The sequence below is a fragment of the Periophthalmus magnuspinnatus genome, chromosome 14, assembly GCF_009829125.3.
Source record: "Periophthalmus magnuspinnatus isolate fPerMag1 chromosome 14, fPerMag1.2.pri, whole genome shotgun sequence".
Classification (NCBI taxonomy): Eukaryota; Metazoa; Chordata; class Actinopteri; order Gobiiformes; family Gobiidae; genus Periophthalmus; species Periophthalmus magnuspinnatus.
In genome coordinates this window covers 1,056,846-1,075,415 of record NC_047139.1, presented here as the reverse complement: position 1 = coordinate 1,075,415, position 18,570 = coordinate 1,056,846, and the positions used below count along the sequence as shown (strand labels likewise).

General features: G+C 44.3%; 1 protein-coding gene across 1 annotated transcript; it reads left to right on the top strand.

The window, feature by feature from the left end:
- Nucleotides 1-2,258: 2,258 nt before the first annotated feature.
- LOC117381531 (odorant receptor 131-2-like) lies at nt 2,259-3,224 on the top strand. The gene has a single exon (XM_033978512.1). The coding sequence runs from the start codon at nt 2,259-2,261 to the stop codon at nt 3,222-3,224; it is 966 nt and encodes a 321-aa protein (XP_033834403.1).
- Nucleotides 3,225-18,570: the final 15,346 nt, after the last annotated feature.

Below are 18,570 nucleotides of genomic sequence, written 5' to 3'. Positions count from 1 at the left end.
GAGGAGTACACATTTTCTTCCGGGTACGTCTGTTTATGGAAAACCATGGCATGTGATACATCATCCTGTTCCGCTACTCATTGGCTGTAAGGGGAAAATGTCACTAAATGCGTGTGATGTAATTGGATGATTCTACAAGGGGAAGAGTGGGGCGTAAACTTTCAGTCATCTGTAGCACTGATTCACTGTCTGCGGCCTCAGTAACCCACAACCCCCACCTTATTGGCCAACACTGGTGTCAATCACAAGCTAACACGTGTGTTTAGCACTGAACAAAGTTGGCACAGTCAGAAGTTTATTATGCCTGAAATCGACAAAAGAAATGCAAAGAAGTGACTGAGCAGATTTGACTTTCCTGCAGCAGATTGGACATGGGGGATCTTATTTTGTGGACATAACTTCTTGACTGGATTATTTTCTCTGGACCTTTACGGAACAAAATATGTTGATGTTTGACAGAACCAGAGCATGAAGTCTAGATTCACACTTTGTGACTTTTCTATAAAAACCTCTTTCCTGTCAACACTGTGGTGATTACAGGTGAAAATGGTTTGCATATCCAAAAAGACGAGCGCCGCAGCTTTAATTTGATGTGTAGATTGTTTGTGCGGGTGACGCAGAAGTGTGTGTACATTGCTGTAAAGTTGTAAATAATAATATTATTGAGATATCGTTAATCACGATTATTTTGGCCACAATAATTGTGAGTCTAAAATTTTTTATCGTCCCATCCCTAGTTTGTTGGTGCACTGCACTTAAAAGTTTGGTCTGGGGCCCACATTTGTTACTTTTAGTTGACATTAGATGTGACAGGATGAGTAACTCTGCTCTGTTGAACTGGAGTTTGAGTGTTCAGTGAATCTGGACGTAGAAAGTTTGAACTCCCAAAGTCAAAGTGTTGGTCAAAAACAATGATGAAACTCTGAGGGCTGCAGGTCCCTGAAGGCATCATTTAGACTCATGTTGTTATTGACATCAGACGCAAAATGGCGGCGAGCAGTGAGGTCATTTGTGGCAAAGAGTTTTAAAGCAGTGCATTGTGGGAGCTCAGACGGCCCTACACTGACTCCAGTCTGAGAGATCTGCTGCAGGACTCATGGTAATATAACACTGTGTGTGCTTCTGTGGGAGAGTGAGAGGCTGAGTGTGGCTTTAGAGCTTTACAAATATCACTGTTTTTAATGACGTTTACCATCATTTCAGAGCAGTTTTCTGTATCCAGTGCTTCTCTGTGGGAAATGGCATAGTTCATTGTACTTCAGTGCTGTTGTAGTTGGAGCCTAAACCTAAAATAAAACATTTTGAATAAGAATAATAATCTTGATCTGATTGTTTATAGAAATGTTTTTACTTATTTGGAGTGAGATTTCTGAGAGAAGTAGTGAACAACATAAAATAGATAGTATGTCTATATTACACTTTAAAAAATTCTTTTTTGCTTTTAATATTCAGATGTTTATTTTTCCAAAATGAATGTGATAATTATTTTGACCTGTAGCTCAAACCCTTAACCACAGACCTCCTTCTAGTGCATTCATGAAATATCAGCTCCTTCTGGTGTCGATGTAAATGTTGAAATATGTGATTATTATTTTCTTTGTTATTTTCAACTTCATGAACTTACAGACACATATTGTGATTCATATGGAGGGACCAAACACTTTTAAAATCATTGTCTAACTCAGTGGTGGTACACAGACTGTTTGTAGTTATCCTCTGCAGTTCTGGTATTAATTCAATTTAGGGACACATTTATTTAGGTTAGGTTACATCAGGTCAGTCATGGTTTAGAACTAGATTATTTATGGTTTAGTTCATGTTATAGACATGCTTTGGTCCAGTTCAGTCTTGATGTAGACCTTAAAAAAAACAAAAAAACAAAACTGTTGATTGTTAAATATGTGATTAAAATTATGCTTGTCTCTGTGGAACGTTGTGAACAGTAACTCATGATGTTCTACTCGTTGATTCTTTTTTGGGCCTATTTGGATGAGGCTGGGGTCGCTGCAGGTAAGAAAATAAAGCACCACTGACTTGTAATACAGACATTCTCAGAGATGACTAGTTATGTTTAGGAAAACAGTACATCTGTTTCTGAAGTTCAGCCTCTAGGGAGAACCTAGACTGTAGTTGTTCATTGCATTTGGGTTATTTTTTTAAACTGTTCTGCCTTCTCTGTTCCAGCTGATTCCTGAGGTCTATGTTTGATGGAGTTGCAGAGTTTCTATCAGAACCTCACAGGACAGGACTGGACAAAGATGATCAGCTTCAGGTTTGCCTTTGCCGTGCTGACCAACCTTGCCGCCCTCATATTCCTGGTCATAAACGGCATCATCATCCACACCCTGTGCAGTCGGCCTGTGTTCAGGGAGACGTCGCGGTACATGCTCCTGCTGAACCTGGTGGTGGGGGACTCCATCGTGCTCTTCATGGGGCAGTTGTTGTACATGCACAGCACTGCTAACGTGAACCTGTCCTACCCTCTGTGTGGATTTTACGTCATGATCACTTACCTGTGTGTCAAGATCGCTCCTCTTACGCTCACAGTCATGTCCACAGAGCGTTACATCTCTGTTTGTTTCCCGTTTCATTACCCCACCATAGTCACCATGAGGAACACGGCCTTTGCCATCCTCTGTGTTTGGGGGATGGGCTGTGTGGACATTTTGATTCAGGTTTTGCTCCTTGTTGAATTCCCCTTCCACCTGCTCCCCAGCCTTCAGATGAATTCCTACTGCTCCTCCGTCGCCTTGTTGCTCGGACCTCGATCTAAGGTCTACCAGACGATATCCACCATTGTGCTGTTTCTGTTGTCAGGTTTAGTAATCATGTCGTCCTTCATTGGTGTGATGGTGGTTGCGCTCTCTGCCTCCACAGAAAAGGAGTCTGCAAACAAAGCTCAGAACATGCTGCTCGTGCACATGTTTCAGTTGAGTTTGAACCTTATGTCCATCACGGAGCAGCCTATCTTCAGAGTTGTGGCTGCTCTGGCGAACCCAGGGCGTCTCTTTGTGATGGTCCACGTGTTTTTGGTGATGATGCCGCGGTGTCTGACGACTCTGACCTATGGACTCAAGGACTCGAGCCTCAGACCAGTCCTGGTGTCTCACCTCTGCTGCCACCTGCAGGTCTCTCCAAACACTGTCACTGCTCACAGACATGATCTGCAGAAAAAGATGAGGCCTCCTCCAACCTCCAGGTGTGCCCAGAACCCCTGTCCATAAACAGGGATGTAGTTTCTATTCTAAACAAAATGATATCACGGCAAAAAGTAATCCACAGATAAAAAAGTAAATAATAATAATAATAATAATAATAATAAAATTAAATTATATGCTACTTGTTTCCAAAAGTGTATGGACAATAGTGACTGAGGTTTTTTTTGTAAAATTTAATAAAACATTTTAATAAAATGATGTGTCTCTATGTTTATTTTTCTTCTCATTCTTCTTACAAATATTTAGATTTGATGCAGAAATCAGACGATCTTAGAAGAAATGAATGCAAAGCTTTTGAGATTGATACAGGGCTGGCTTTAGCTTTCAGGCCGGTCCTTAAAAGAATTTTGTCTCTGGGCCCCTTGGCAGTGGATGGACCTGGGCTCAGCTATTGATGACTTGCATTTGACAATATGATCATGCTCTAATCACCTTGTCCAATTATGTTTTTTTTTAAATTATGATCAAAAGACTGAAATTATTTCATCTAACTTGTAAAACAACCATTCAAAAGTACTTTGGCTGCCTCAGCGCACCTCAGAGATGTAAACACAGAGCTGCCCACACTTATGCCTGGTTCAAAAACAAATGTATGCAGCAGATATTTTGCTACAATAGAAAAAAAAAACAAAAATGTAATCTTTATAGAAAGATATTTAGAAGTGTATGGGCTCTTGGGGGCCCTCTAGCGGCCTGAACAGCTGCTTAGTGTGTTTATAGGCTCGGCCAGCCCAGGATAGATTGCAGGATCAGATCTTTGTTTTGCCTCAAGCTCTTGAAGTGACAAAGATGGAATGGCTTTTAGCCCATGTTCATGCTCATTGTAACTGTGTTGGACGACCTTGGCTGGCCTACTTAAGGAGTCAACAAGCAGGAAAGGCAAAACTGGAAAATGGCAGCAACGACCTCTGGCGCAAACTCACCCGGGTTCACCGCTGTGATCTTGGGTGAACAGATGAATGAGATTAGTGTCAGCACTGTCAACATTTTTGGTCCAAAGCAGTTCCAGTTTGCCATGTGAAAGGAACTTTTAGTTTAATGGTTGGTTTGGAAATGAGTTTATTCTTTGCCATTTGACTTGTTTCTCTGCAAATGGTTTCTTCTTTGCTTGGTTTGTTAACTGACTTACTGTTCCTGAGGCCACGCTTCACGCAGGTCTGGAGCAGGTGGCAGCAGGACAGGTGCCACTCTCCTGTAGACAACAGGCACAGACAACGTCCATGTCCTTATTCGTCAAATGCATCATTCGTAGCACATTTCAAACGGTGCATTTAAGGGCTAACTTCCGGCATGACAAGTGCTGTCCCATTTCAATGCACCTGACAAATGTGGTCGAAAATGTGCCGTTTCCCTTGAAATCGACTGTAGCCGAAGCGTGCATCTGAGCAGACTTCGCACACTGTTATATCCCATCATGCACCGCACCTATGCAAAAAGAGAAGAAAATCGAGTACACTATGCAATACACGTTCAAATATTCGTACTGGTTTACGTCACCTACAACAGTGCGACATGAAACTGTTGCTACATGAAACCGTTAAATCTGATTAAAGATATGTACGGGCCGGGTGTTTGATGATTAAAAAACCTGTGCAGCACTGGCACACTCAGTTTTATTTTGCAAGTACATTCTTACAGCTTATTCTTACAGTGGTTTAGCCACAGATCAAGTTAAACCTAGTCCAAATGCCGAATCGTTAAACTGCAATATGCCACATTATGCACAACTAATAAGTGCTCTCTGGTTCATGGACTATGAATGTAAATATGGCATTAGTCACCTGTGTCTGTGTTATAACGGATTAACAAGGTATATTTTGTTAAAATAATGTAGTAGCTACAATTGGGGAAAAAAATCTCCTGAAAACTTATATTTGTTTGATATTCTAAGCGAAAACATTAATTCCTCACTTCATTCAATCTAAACAGCTGTGACGACAACACCTTGACTCTTCTTCTATTGAATAATAAATCATGAAAAATAAAACTAATTATTTCAGCAATGTAATGTAAACTACCTTACGTAACTGCACAGAAACATCCAATTTCAGCACAAAGCTGGCTACACAGGCACATCAAATGGCATTTTGAGCGGCACTTTGAATGACACTTGGAACAATGCATACTTTGAAAGGTACTTCGAAGGGCACTTTGAAGTGTACATTGAACTGTGCATGTGGCGAATTGAGATGCGGCCATCATATTCATAGTATCTTCATGAGGCTCTTTGACTGGCGTAGAAGCTGGGCCTAGAGTGACCGAGTAGAGACATCATGTGTTTAGGGACTTCAGCGTCCCTTCTGCAGTACTTCCTAACTCAACTCAATTTCATTTGGACCATGAAATTGTAAAGAATATTGCAAAAAGTTGGCAATGGGCAATGCTAACCAGACCAATAGCAGGTCCAGGGGGGCGGGTCCAGGGGGACAGGTCACACTAAGAGCAGTTCAGAGGCCCTTTATATAGAGTGAACAATCAAGGCTAGGTAGGTCGCCCGGACTGGCGTTACCGGGGCCCCACCCTGGAACCAGGCCTTGGGTAGGTGCTCGGCAGCAAGCGCCTGGTGGCCAGGCATTTTCCCATGGGGTTCAGCCCAAGAAGCGACGTGAGGCCGTCCTCACACGGACCGACCACCTGCGGCAGGACCTATAAGGGGCCGGTGCAGAGAAATCTGGGCGGCAGTCGAATGCGGGGGCCTCGACGACCGGATCTCCAGACATAGAGACTGACTCTGGGGACATGGAATGTCACCTTGCTGTGGGGATAAGGAGCCAGGGCTTGTGCAGGAGGTTGAGAGTTATCGACTAGATATAGTCGGTCTCACCTCCACGCATAGCTTGGGCTTAGGACCCAACTCCATGAGAGGGGCTGGACTCTCCATTTCTCTGGTGTTGCCCGCAGGGAGCGGAAGTGAGCTGGTGTGGACTTGCTCATTGCCCCACAGCTCAGCCACCTCGTGTTGGAGTTCACCCCTGTGAACTCCAAAACCAACTCCCCGGGGGGGCTGTTAACCAATCACCACCTGGTCGTGAGCTGGATCTGCTGGCGGAGCAGGAAGCCGGACAGACCCGGCAGACCCGAGCATAAGGGTCTATTTGGAATGCCTGGCGAAGCCCTCTTTCTTCATCTCACACCTTTGGAAGAGCTTCTCCCTGATTCTGAGGGAGGCTGGGGACATGTACTCCAAGTGGACCATGTTCTCCACCTCTATTGTCGATGTGGACACTAGTAGGTGTGGTCGTAAGGCCTGCGGTGCTTGTCGCAGTGGAAATCCCTGAACCGGTGGTGGACACCGGAAGTAAGGGATGCCGTCAGGCTGAAGAAGGAGTACTATCGAGCATAGTTGGCTTGTGGGACTCCTGAGGCAGCTGACGAGTACCGGTGAACCAAGTGTACCCTGTGGTCGCAGTGGCAAAAACTCGGGGTTGGAAAAAGTTTGGGAAGGCCATGGAGAGAATGCTGATCTCGACTGGGGATGTTGTCAGGCAGTGGAAGGAATACTTCTCCTCAAACCCACTGTCATGTCTTCTGAGGAGGAAGCAGAGACTGGGGACCCAGAGGCGGACTCGTCCATCACCCTGGCTGAAGTCACCGACGTGGTTGGCAAACTCCTTGGTGGCAAGGCTCTGGGGATGGATGAGATTCAACCTGAGTACCTCAAGTTTCTGGATGTTGTGGGGCTGTCTTTGCTGACACGTCTCTGCAACATTGCATGGCATTCGGGGATAGTGCCACTGGATTGGCAGACTGGGGTGGAGGGCCCTCTTTTTAAGAAGGAGGAACAGAGGATGTGTTCCAATTACAGGGAAATCACACTCCTCAGCCTTCTCCGTAAGGTCTATTCCAGGGTACTGGAGAGGAGAATCCGACCGATAGTCGAACCTCAGATCCAGGAGCAGTGTGGTTTTCTTCCCATTGTGGAACACCGGACCAGCTCGATACTTTCCAGTGGGTCCTCGAGGGCTCATGGGAGTTCACCAAACCATGTGCTTTTTGGATCTGAAGAAGGCATTTTACCCTGTCCCTTGTGGTGTCCTCTGGGGGGTGCTCTGGGAGTATGGGGTCCAGGGCTCTTTGCTAAGGGCTCTCCAGTCCCTGTATGACTGGAGCAGGAGCTGTATTCATTGCTGGCAGTAAGTCAGACCTGTTCCCGGTGCATGTTGGACTCTGCCAGGGCTGCACTTTGTCATCGGTTCTACTCATTATATTTATGGACAGAATTTCTAGGCACAGCCAAGGACCTGATGGGGTGCGGTTCGGGAACCAGAGGATATCATCTCTGCTTTTTACAGATAATGTTATCCTGATGGCTTCATCGAACCAGGACGTGCAGCACTGGGGCAGTTTGCAGCCGAGTTAGTGGCTGGGATGAGAATCAGTTCCTCCAAACCTGAGGTCACGCTGGAGGGACTATGTCTCTCAGCTGGTCTTGGAATGCCTTGGGGTCCCACTGGAGGAGCTGGAGGACGTGTCCGGGGTGAGGAAAGTCTGGGAGTCCCTGCTTAGACTGCTGCCCCCGCGACCTGGCCCCGGATAAGCGAAAGAAAATGGATGGATGGAAAATGTTAATCACAACAAAAACTACCCAAACGATTCTGGTCAAAATCCCCATACCTTTGTGATGTTACATTAGCACTTCCCTGTTAAGGACAGTCTCCTTTTTGGTTTGTTTATTGGTGCACTGCATTAAAAAAGGTTGGTCTGGAGCCCACACTAGTTGCTTCTGGTTGACAATAGACGAGATGGGATGAGTAACTCTGCTCTGTCAAACTGAAGTTTGGGTGTTTAGTGAATCTGGATGTAGAAAGTTTGAACTCCCAAAGTCAAAGTGTTGCTTCAAAACAATGATGAAACTCTGAGGGCTGCAGGTCCCTGAAGGCATCATTTAGACTCATGTTGTTATTGACATCAGACAAAAAATGGCGGCGAGCAGTGAGGTCATTTTGTGGTGAAATATTTTAAAGCAGGGGTCACCAACACTGTGCCCGCGGGCGCCATGTCGCCCCAAGCCCCAGATGAGTCGCCCGCAGACCGGTTCTAAAAATAGCACAACTCACTAATGAGCTGCATCTAAAATTTAATTTTATTCTGTTGCTATTTTTTTTTATCACCCTTGCATTTATATAGATTTAAAAATGACAATATCTTAAATATATGTTCATTATACATGAAGTTTAGATAAGTTAAGGTGAACTTTGACCTACTCAATTCAAAGGTCAGTATTGTGCGTGTGACAAAACCAGTGCTCCGCTCTGCGCTGTGAGGATGCGCTGAAAGCAGTTTCTTACTCCAAAACATGGTAGAAAATAAAGAGATCACTTTCACAATGATTTAAGACTAAAAGAAACCTGCGCGTCTCTCATCTGCGGAGCGACTGTGGTGACGGCAAAGCGGCACAATGTGGACGGACATTTCACTACGTCTCACAAAACTCCACACTAACTACCCACGGGGACGCGCACTATGGGCAGAACAAGCCCAGAGCTAAACGCAGCTTTGGGTAAACAACAGGCTTTTTTCAAGACACCGGTGAAAAAGTCACACAACGCAACCGAGATTTATTTAAAAATATGTGAGATTATTTTTCTCTAACATTACATAATTGATAACTTTATGAAACATGGGGCAATGTATATTATTTATGTTTTGTTAAAAAGGTTTGTCAATGGATAGTGAAAATGGGACACTATGAGATGTAGTGATGTAACTAAGACTACTAAGATCAGTAAAGTTAAAGTGAAGAATACTGATCTGTTTCCCTTGTTGCTCATTGTTGATAATTATTTTGAGAAATCATTAATGTGATCAGTGTCTTGCAACATGATCAGTGTGTTCACATAGATGATCATCATTTATCATTATTAATAATGTATAACTAAAGGCAAACTGAGAAAATGTGTTATTTCAGAAGAGCGTCTCAAACTGGTCGCCCTTCGTATGACTCAGTGGCAAGGCAAGGCAATTCGTACACAAGGTAATTCAAAGTGCTTTACAGAATAAGAAAGACATTAAAATCACAAATCAAAACATAAATAATCACAAATAATCATCATAAAATTAACATTAAAAGAATAAAAACCTTTCAGTCGTATGCACAGCTAAACAGAACCGTTTTGAGCCTGGATTTGAACATTGTCAAAGTAGAGGCCTGTCTCACATCTTCAGGAAGACTGTTCCAAGTTTTAGCTGCATAAAATTTAAACGCTGATTCCCCATGTTTAGTCCTGACTCTGGGCACCAGCAGGAGGCCGATCCCTGAAGTCCTCAGAGTGTGAGATGGTTCATATGGCACTAACATGTCGGAGATGTACTTTGGACCTCGGCCATGGAGAGACTTATACACAAGCAGAGCTGATTTAAAGTCTATTCTTTGAGCTACAGGAAGCCAGTGCAGAGACCTGAGCACAGGACTTATGTGCTCGTACTTCCTGGTTCTAGTCAGGACCCGAGCGGCAGCGTTCTGGATGTACTGCAGCTGTCTTAAGGCTCGTTTGGAGAGGCCAGTGAGCAGGACGTTACAGTCGTCTAATCTACTGGAGACAAATGCATGGATAAGTGTGTGCCTGGGGTAAGGCCTCCCACTTGGCACCGTCCGGTCTGCTGCATCCGCTCCCTAAGTGTCCTTGGTCCCATGTGGCGGTGGACTTTGTTACAGGCCTCCCGCCATCCCAAGGTAACACGGTCATCCTCACCATTGTCGACCGCTTCTCCAAGGCCGTCCACTTCATCGCCCTGCCAAAACTTCCCACTGCCAAGGAAACCACCGACCAGATCACGAACCACGTGTTCCGGCTGCATGGAATCCCTCTGGACATTGTGTCTGACCGGGGCACTCAATTCACCTCCCAGGTGTGGCGCGCTTTCTGCGAGGGGTTGGGCGCGTCGGTCAGGCTCACATCACATCATTCACGTATTTTGCACCTTTGTAAATAAACACTGTAAACTTTCCCCCAAGTCCTGTATCTTTGGTCCCCCCTTGTGCCGAGCGTTACAACACAGCTCGTCTGAAGCACTTGAACGGGGATAGTCGGCTCCTGTGGGTGATTATTATTCAATACATTTACTTGGGCCACTTATGAGAGTCCATCTCTTGTGTCTGCTGGTGGTTCCAGAGTCACAATATCAAAGCTACGTAAATGGACATTCAAAGTCACGTAACTGAATACAAGAGCAATGGAATAAGAGAAAATATAAAGCTAAAGGCAGTTTTGTCACCCGTGTTACATTAGCACTCCTCTGTCATGGTCAGTCTTTTTGGTTGTGTTTGTTGGTGCACTGCATTTAAAAGTTTGGTCTGGAGCCCACATTTGTTACTTTTAGTTGACATTAGATGTGACAGGATGAGTAACTCTGCTCTGTTGAACTGGAGTTTGAGTGTTCAGTGAATCTGGACGTAGAAAGTTTGAACTCCCAAAGTCAAAGTGTTGGTCAAAAACAATGATGAAACTCTGAGGGCTGCAGGTCCCTGAAGGCATCATTTAGACTCATGTTGTTATTGACATCAGACGCAAAATGGCGGCGAGCAGTGAGGTCATTTGTGGCAAAGAGTTTTAAAGCAGTGCATTGTGGGAGCTCAGACGGCCCTACACTGACTCCAGTCTGAGAGATCTGCTGCAGGACTCATGGTAATATAACACTGTGTGTGCTTCTGTGGGAGAGTGAGAGGCTGAGTGTGGCTTTAGAGCTTTACAAATATCACTGTTTTTAATGACGTTTACCATCATTTCAGAGCAGTTTTCTGTATCCAGTGCTTCTCTGTGGGAAATGGCATAGTTCATTGTACTTCAGTGCTGTTGTAGTTGGAGCCTAAACCTAAAGTAAAACATTTTGAATAAGAATAATAATCTTGATCTGATTGTTCAAGTGTGTTTACATATTTGGAGTAAGATTTCTGACAGATGTAGTCAAAAAAGATAACTAACAGATGGATAACTGCTTGGGGGGAAAATAAAACAAAGCACCTTAAAACCACTGTACTGATTTAGTCCTGGTGATTCTCTGGAATCTTAATTTAACATATTTCAATATCAAAACCTCTATAGCAAAATACAAAAATATTTCTAGAAAGAAACAGGTTCCATTTTACGTAAAGAAACGTACTTGACTTTATGCCAACACATTTATTATTATTTTATTTGAATTATTAGTCAGACCACAGGACACTTTTGTGTCTTATTTAAATTACAAAATGAAAAACAACTTCAATCAAAAACTCATTGTGATTTAATAGAAACCTGTGAACTGTTGAATTGAACTTTGGCGGAAGAAACATTTTATTTATTTCAACTGAGAATCAAAAACATAAACTCATTCAAATAGTTAATGTACTTCATGAACTCACAGACACATATTGTGATTCATGTGGAGGGACCAAACACTTTTAAAATCATTGTCTAACTCAGTGGTGGTACACAGACTGTTTGTAGTTATCCTCTGCAGTTCTGGTATTAATTCAATTTAGGGACACATTTATTTAGGTTAGGTTACATCAGGTCAGTCATGGTTTAGAGCTAGATTATTTATGGTTTTGTTCGTGTTTTAGACATGCTTTGGCCCAGTTCAGTCCTGATGTAGACTTAGTCTTTAGTTAAAAAAAGGTTGATTATATTACATATGTTATTAAAATTGTGCTTGTCTCTAGCAAATCGCTAACAGTAACATATAATGTTCTATTAGTTGATTTTCTTTAGGACCTATTTGGATCAGAATCAGAATCAAGACTTTTATTGCCATCGTTTGTGAACACAGTTCACAAACTAGGAACTTACTTTGGTGATTAAGTGCAACATAAAACAAACTGAATAAATACAAATTCAATTAGAATGATGCTGTCCTCACAGAACTGAATGTATGACGTCACAGTGTCTGTGTCCTCATCCAAACTGTCTGTGGCCTTGAACACATCCCAGTCTGTAGTGTCCAAACACGTGTGAAGCTCCTCCACAGCCTCACTGCTCCACGTCTTAGAAGTCCTCACAGCAGGTTTGAAGAGTTTCAGCCGTTGTTTGTGAGCAGGGATGAGGTGAACCATGACGTGATCAGAGAATCCTAGAGCAGCGCGGGGCACGGCTCTGTAGGCTCTGTAGGCTCTGTAGGCTCTACTGACTGTTGTGTAACAGTGATCCAGCGTCTTCTGCTCTCTCGTCAGGCAATTAATAAACTGTTTGTACTTGGGCAGTTCCTGGCTCAGATTTCCCTTATTAAAATCCCCCAGGATGATCAGTAAAGAGTCCGGGAAGGTTCTCTCCACATTCAAAATCTGCTCCGTGAGCCGCGCACGGAGGGATGTAAACAGCGGCCAGAATGAATGAAGCGATCGCACGTGGAGAATAGAAAGGCCTACAGTTAATGAACAGATATTCCACGGCGGGAGAGCAGTGTTGGGAGATCAGTCACATCCGTACACCAGGCATTGTTGATGTAGAAACAGACACCTCCACCTTTCGTCTTTCCCCCGGAGAGTCCCCGTTGTCTGTCCGCGCGGAAGAGCTGGAATCCCTCCAGGTGAAGCGCACAGTCCGGGATACGCTCGTTGAGCCATGTCTCTGTGAAGCACAAGACGCAAGAGGAAGAAAAGTCCTTGTTTCTCCTCATCAGCAGCGCCAGTTCGTCCGTCTTGTTGCTGAGTGAACGAACGTTAGAGAAGAAAATCCCAGGTAAGGGCATGCGAGCGCCGCGTCTCCAAAGATCCACCAAGGTCCCTGCCTGCTTTCCTCGTCTTTGGCGTCTCACTCTTTTGGTCAAAGAGTGAACAAAATCTAATGCAGGCACTAAAAAAACAAAACTGGCAGTAGATTACTAGGAATCGTTGTTCTAATGGATAAGAGCTCTTCACGAGTGTAAGAGCATGCTGACACAGGACAAACGCACAAAAACAAAAACACATAGCGCACCAATTCACCAGGGCGACCGTACGTGGCGCCATCTTGGCTTGAGGCTGGGGTCACTTGCTGCAGGTAAAAAAAAAAATAATGCACGGGCTCTCTGAGCACCTAGACTGTTGTTGTTCATTGCATTTATTTATTAATTGATATTTTTACTCAAATGTTGGATCTTGCACCTGAAAGTTTAATTGTTCAGCCTTCTTTGTTTCAGTTGATCCCTGAATGAGTGATGGAGTTTCCAAGCTTCTATCAAAACCTCACAGAACAGGCCAGGACAACAATTATCAGCTTTAGGATTGTGTTTGTCACGTTGACCAACCTTGCCGCCCTCATATTCCTGGTCATAAACGGCATCATCATCCACACCCTGTGCAGTCGGCCTGTGTTCAGGGAGACGTCACGGTACATGCTCCTGCTGAACCTGGTGGTGGGGGACTCCATCGTGCTCTTCATGGGGCAGGTGATGTACATGCAAAGTATCGCTAACGTGAACCTGTCCTACCCTCTGTGTGGATTTTACACCATGATCTCTTACCTCTGCGTCAAGATCTCTCCTCTCACACTGTCTGTCATGTCCACAGAGCGTTACATCGCTGTTTGTTTCCCGTTTCATTACCCCACCATAGTCACCATGAGGAACACGGCCTTTGCCATCGTCTGTGTTTGGGGGATGGGCTGTGTGGACGTTTTGATTCGTGTTTTGCTCCTTGTTGAATTCCCCTTCCACCTGCTCCCCAGCCTTCAGATGAATTCTTACTGCTCCTCCGTCGCCCTGTTGCTCGGACCTCGATCTAAGGTCTACCAGACGATATCCACCATTGTGCTGTTTCTGTTCACAGGTTTAGTAATCATGTCATCCTTCATTGGTGTGATGGTGGTTGCGCTCTCTGCCTCCACAGAAAAGGAGTCTGCAAACAAAGCTCGGAACATGCTGCTCATGCACATGTTTCAGTTGAGTCTGACCCTCATGTCCACCATGGGGCCTTTTTTAAGAGCTGAGGTCGCTATGGTAGACCCAGTTTTGGCTGGGCGGCTTTCTGTGGTGGTTAACGTGTTTTTATTGATGATGCCGCGGTGTCTGACAACTCTGACCTATGGACTCAAGGACTCAAGCCTCAGAATGGTCCTGGTGTCTCGCCTCTGCTGCCACCTGCAGGTCTCTCCAAACACTGTCACTGCTCACAGACATGATCTGCAGAAAAAGATGTGGCCTCCTCTAAACTGGATGTACATAACGAAAAAACAGGAACAGACATTGCGACCCTAGCAGAGTGCTACATGCAGCAAACCGGAAAACAATAGATGCTTCCTTTCTACACAAGTTAAATGTAGGTAAAATACAAATATAAATATGATGTGCATGTGTTTAAAAAGAAATCTATGGACAATAGTGACTGATGTTTTCCAAAAAAAAAAAAAAAAAAAAATCAAAACATTTTTTGTAAAAGATAAGAAAAAAAGATTTGAATAAAATGATCTGTATGTTTACTTTTCTTCATCCACTCATTCTTGTCACATCTCGAAATCAAACCATTTTAGGAGAGATGAAGGCAAAGATGTTGAGATTTAGATGGTTTGGGCTACAGAGGATACAGAGGAGAGCGTCAGAGGAGCAGAGGATGCAAAGGAGATGTGCTGATTGGTTCAAACACTTTCTTTCAACCAGAACCCAGGCAGTAGCCACTGGGTTTAAATCTAAATCTCTATCATTAAGTAAAGGAGCACCCCAAGGCTAAATTTTGAGCCTGCTACTTTTTACTATATTAGAATCAGAATCCTTTTATTGCCATCGTTTGTGAACACAGTTCACAAACTAGGAACTTATTTTGGTGAAAAAGTGCAACATAAAACACACTGAATAAATACAAATACAAATAAGGGCATGTGCAGCAGGTGGTGTACAGGGAGAAGAGCAGGGGAGAAAGTACACAGCCCTGTGGAGCCCCTGTGCTGATAGTCCCAGTGTCAGAGACATTATTCCCCAGCCATACGCGCCGTCTCCTGTCTGTAAGGAAGTCAATGATCCACCTGCAGGTGGAGTCAGGCACATTGAGCTGAGCGAGCTTGTCCTGGAGCAGAGCAGGGAGGATGGTGTTGAATGCAGAGCTGAAGTCCACAAACAGGATCCTGGCGTAGGTTCCCGGGGAGTCCAGATGCTGGAGGATGAAGTGAAGGGCCAGGTTAATGGCGTCATCTACAGACCGTTTTGCTCTGTGAGCAAACTGCAGAGGGTCCAGGACTTGAGGTGGTGCAGGACCAGGTGCTCAAATAACTTCATGACTACAGACGTCAGCACCACAGGTCTGTAGTCATTAAGTCCAGTGATCCTGGGCTTCTTGGGGACGGGCACGATGGTGGACAGCTTGAAGCAGGTTGGGACGTGACATGACTCCAGGGAGGTGTTAAAAATGTCCATGAAGACAGGAGCCAGTTCCTCAGCACAGTGTCTAAGGAGAGACACCATCTGGGCCCGCGGCCTTACGGGGATTCTGCTTCCTGAAAAGCTTAGTCACGTCCTGCTCCAAAACTGTGAGGGCAGTGGGGGAGGAGGGGGGTCCGAGGTGGGTTTGGAGGTAATGTCCATGATGGTGGGGGAGGAGGGGGAGGGGTGTGAGACCTCAAACCTCGTATAAAAGCCGTTTAACTTTTCTGCTAGTTGTTTGTTGTCCACGGCGGGAGGGGCTTTGGGCCTGTAGTTGGTGATTTGCCTAAGCCCTCTCCAGACAGAAGCAGAGTCGTTGGTGGGGAAATGCTGCTCCAGAAGTGTATTGTACTTCGCTTTAGCCTTTTCCACCTCTTTGCTAAAAGCATACTTGCTACGCCTGTAGCCTTCACGAAAGCCGTCTCCTTTTCCCTCCTCAGATGTCTCAGTGTGGGTGTGAACCAGGGTTTGTCGTTGTTAAAAGTCACCCTGGTGCATGATGGAATGATGCTGTCCTCACAGAACTGAATGTATGACGTCACAGTGTCTGTGTCCTCATCCAAACTGTCTGTGGCCTTGAACACATCCCAGTCTGTAGTGTCCAAACACGTGTGAAGCTCCTCCACAGCCTCACTGGTCCACTTCTTAGAAGTCCTCACAGCAGGTTTGGAGAGTCTCAGCCGTTGTTTGTAAGCAGGGATGAGGTGAACCATGACGTGATCAGAGAATCCTAGAGCAGCGCGGGGCACGGCTCTGTAGGCTCCACTGACCGTTGTGTAACAGTGATCTAGGGTCTTCTACTCTCTCGGGCATTTCTTAACTCATTCCATTGGTTGCTGTTTTGAATGCAAGCTCCCTTTGCTGGTCAGGTATTTTAAAAACTGCAGCAAGATTTTAATGATGTTCAAAATCCCCTCATAAATCTTACATTGTCCCTGAATGGAAATAACTTTAAATATGATTTTTTTCTCAAAATGATTTAAGTGATGTACAAGATACAAATCTTTATATGCTAAATTGATTGAAAGAGTCAGCACTTACAATGGGGCAAGAAAGTATGTAGTCCGCCACCAATTGTGCAAGTTCTCCCACTTAAAAAGATGAGAGAGGCCATAGTTTCACTTCAACTATGAGACAGAATGAGAGAAAAAAATCCAGAAAACACACATTGTCTGATTTTTAAACAATTAATTTGCAAATTATGGTAGAAAATAAGTATTTGGCCAATAACTATACGCTATAGTTATTGGCTATACTTTTTTATATAGCCTTTCTTGGCAATGACAGAGGTCAAATGTTTTCTGTGAGTCTCCAGAGGTTTTCCCTGTTGCTGTAGTTTGGTCCATTCCTCCTGCAGATCTCCTCTAGAGCAGTGATGTTTTGGGGCAACACAGACTTTCAACTCCCTCCAAAGATTTACTATGGGGTTGAGATCTGGAGACTGGGCCACTCCAGGACCTTGAAATGCTTCTTACAAAGCCACTCCATCGCCCGGAGGGCGTGTTTGGGATCATTGTCACGCTGAAAGACCCAGCCCCGTTTCACCTTCAGTGCCTTTGCTGATGGCCCCATTCATTCTTTCCTTTACACGGATCAATCGTCCTGGTCCCTTTGCAGAAAAACAGCCCCAAAGCATGATGTTTCCACCCTCATGATTCACAGTAGGTCTGGTGTTCTTTGGATCCAACTCAGCATTCTCTCTCCTCCAAACACGACAAGTTGAGTTTTTACCAAAAAGTTGTATTTTGGTTTGATCTGACCATATGACATTCTCCCAATCCTCCTCTGGATCATCCAAATGCTTCTATCGAACTTCAGACGGGCCTGGACATGTCCTGTTTTAAGCAGAGGACACGTCTGACACTGCAGGATTTGAGTCCCTGGTGGTGTAGTGTGTTACTGATGGTCCCTTTTGTAGCATGTATTTGCGTGCTAACTTATATTTATTAATAAAAGGGAAAGTTACTGTGTGAATTGGGCTGAGTTTGACTGAGATCAGAAGATTGGGATTCGACTGCTGGAGCTGGTGTAGTAAGTAAGAAATGCAGCAGGAGGCAAGAATTATGTTGGGTACTGGCACCGTATATTGAAGTGAATAGTACAACATAATATTTACAGAAACAAAAATAGCAAAACACAAAATAGTAATATAATAATAATGAAAACAATAATGAAACCCCCAAATATTTACAGTCTGCAGATTCGATAGGTAAGTGCACTTTAAGTTCTAGTTGGTCGAGATGAGTTAGAAGCAACAAAAGGAAGAAAATGAAAGGAAGTTAATCCGTACGGGTGGCGTCCACTTATTACTTACTTTTCAATAGTGCTCCCTAAAAACTGTCCTGCGGAACTTCTTCCAATACGTGACGTGTCCAACTAGACGCAATAAATCATTGGACTTGTGTTACGGCTCAATCGAGGGAGCGTACAAGTCTTACCCTCTTCCACCATTGGGGAGCGCCGACCACAACTGTGTGCAGTTGATCCCAACATATCGCACTGTCCTGAGGCGAGGAAGCGTCCAGACCAGACAGTCCAAACAGTGGACTGAGGACGCAGTGACGTGCCTACAAGGCTGTTTCGAATGTACGGACTGGGATACGTTTTATGAGTCTTCTTCTGGCATTGATGAGTTGACTGATGTTGTCAGTAGTTACGTTCTCTTTTGTGAGGATCACGTGATCCCCCAAAAGACCGTTAAATTATACCCAAATAATAAACCATGGGTTACGAAAACCTTGAAGATCTTACTGGGTAAAAAGAGAAGGGCTTTTCGCGAGGGTAACCTGTTAGAACTAAAGCAAGTAACAAGAGAGATCAAATGTGAAATTAGGAGAGCTAAAATAAATTATAAATCAAGGCTTGAGAATCAGTTGGGACAAAATAGAATGGGCTCGGCCTGCGATGGCCTAAACACTATTCTAGGTTCCACCAGGCAGAAACAGTCTAAGATTAACTTGAATGATATTAAATCTGATAAACAATTAGCTCAAGTTTTTAATTCCTTTTACCTTAGATTTGAAACAATGGATTTTACTAATGAAAT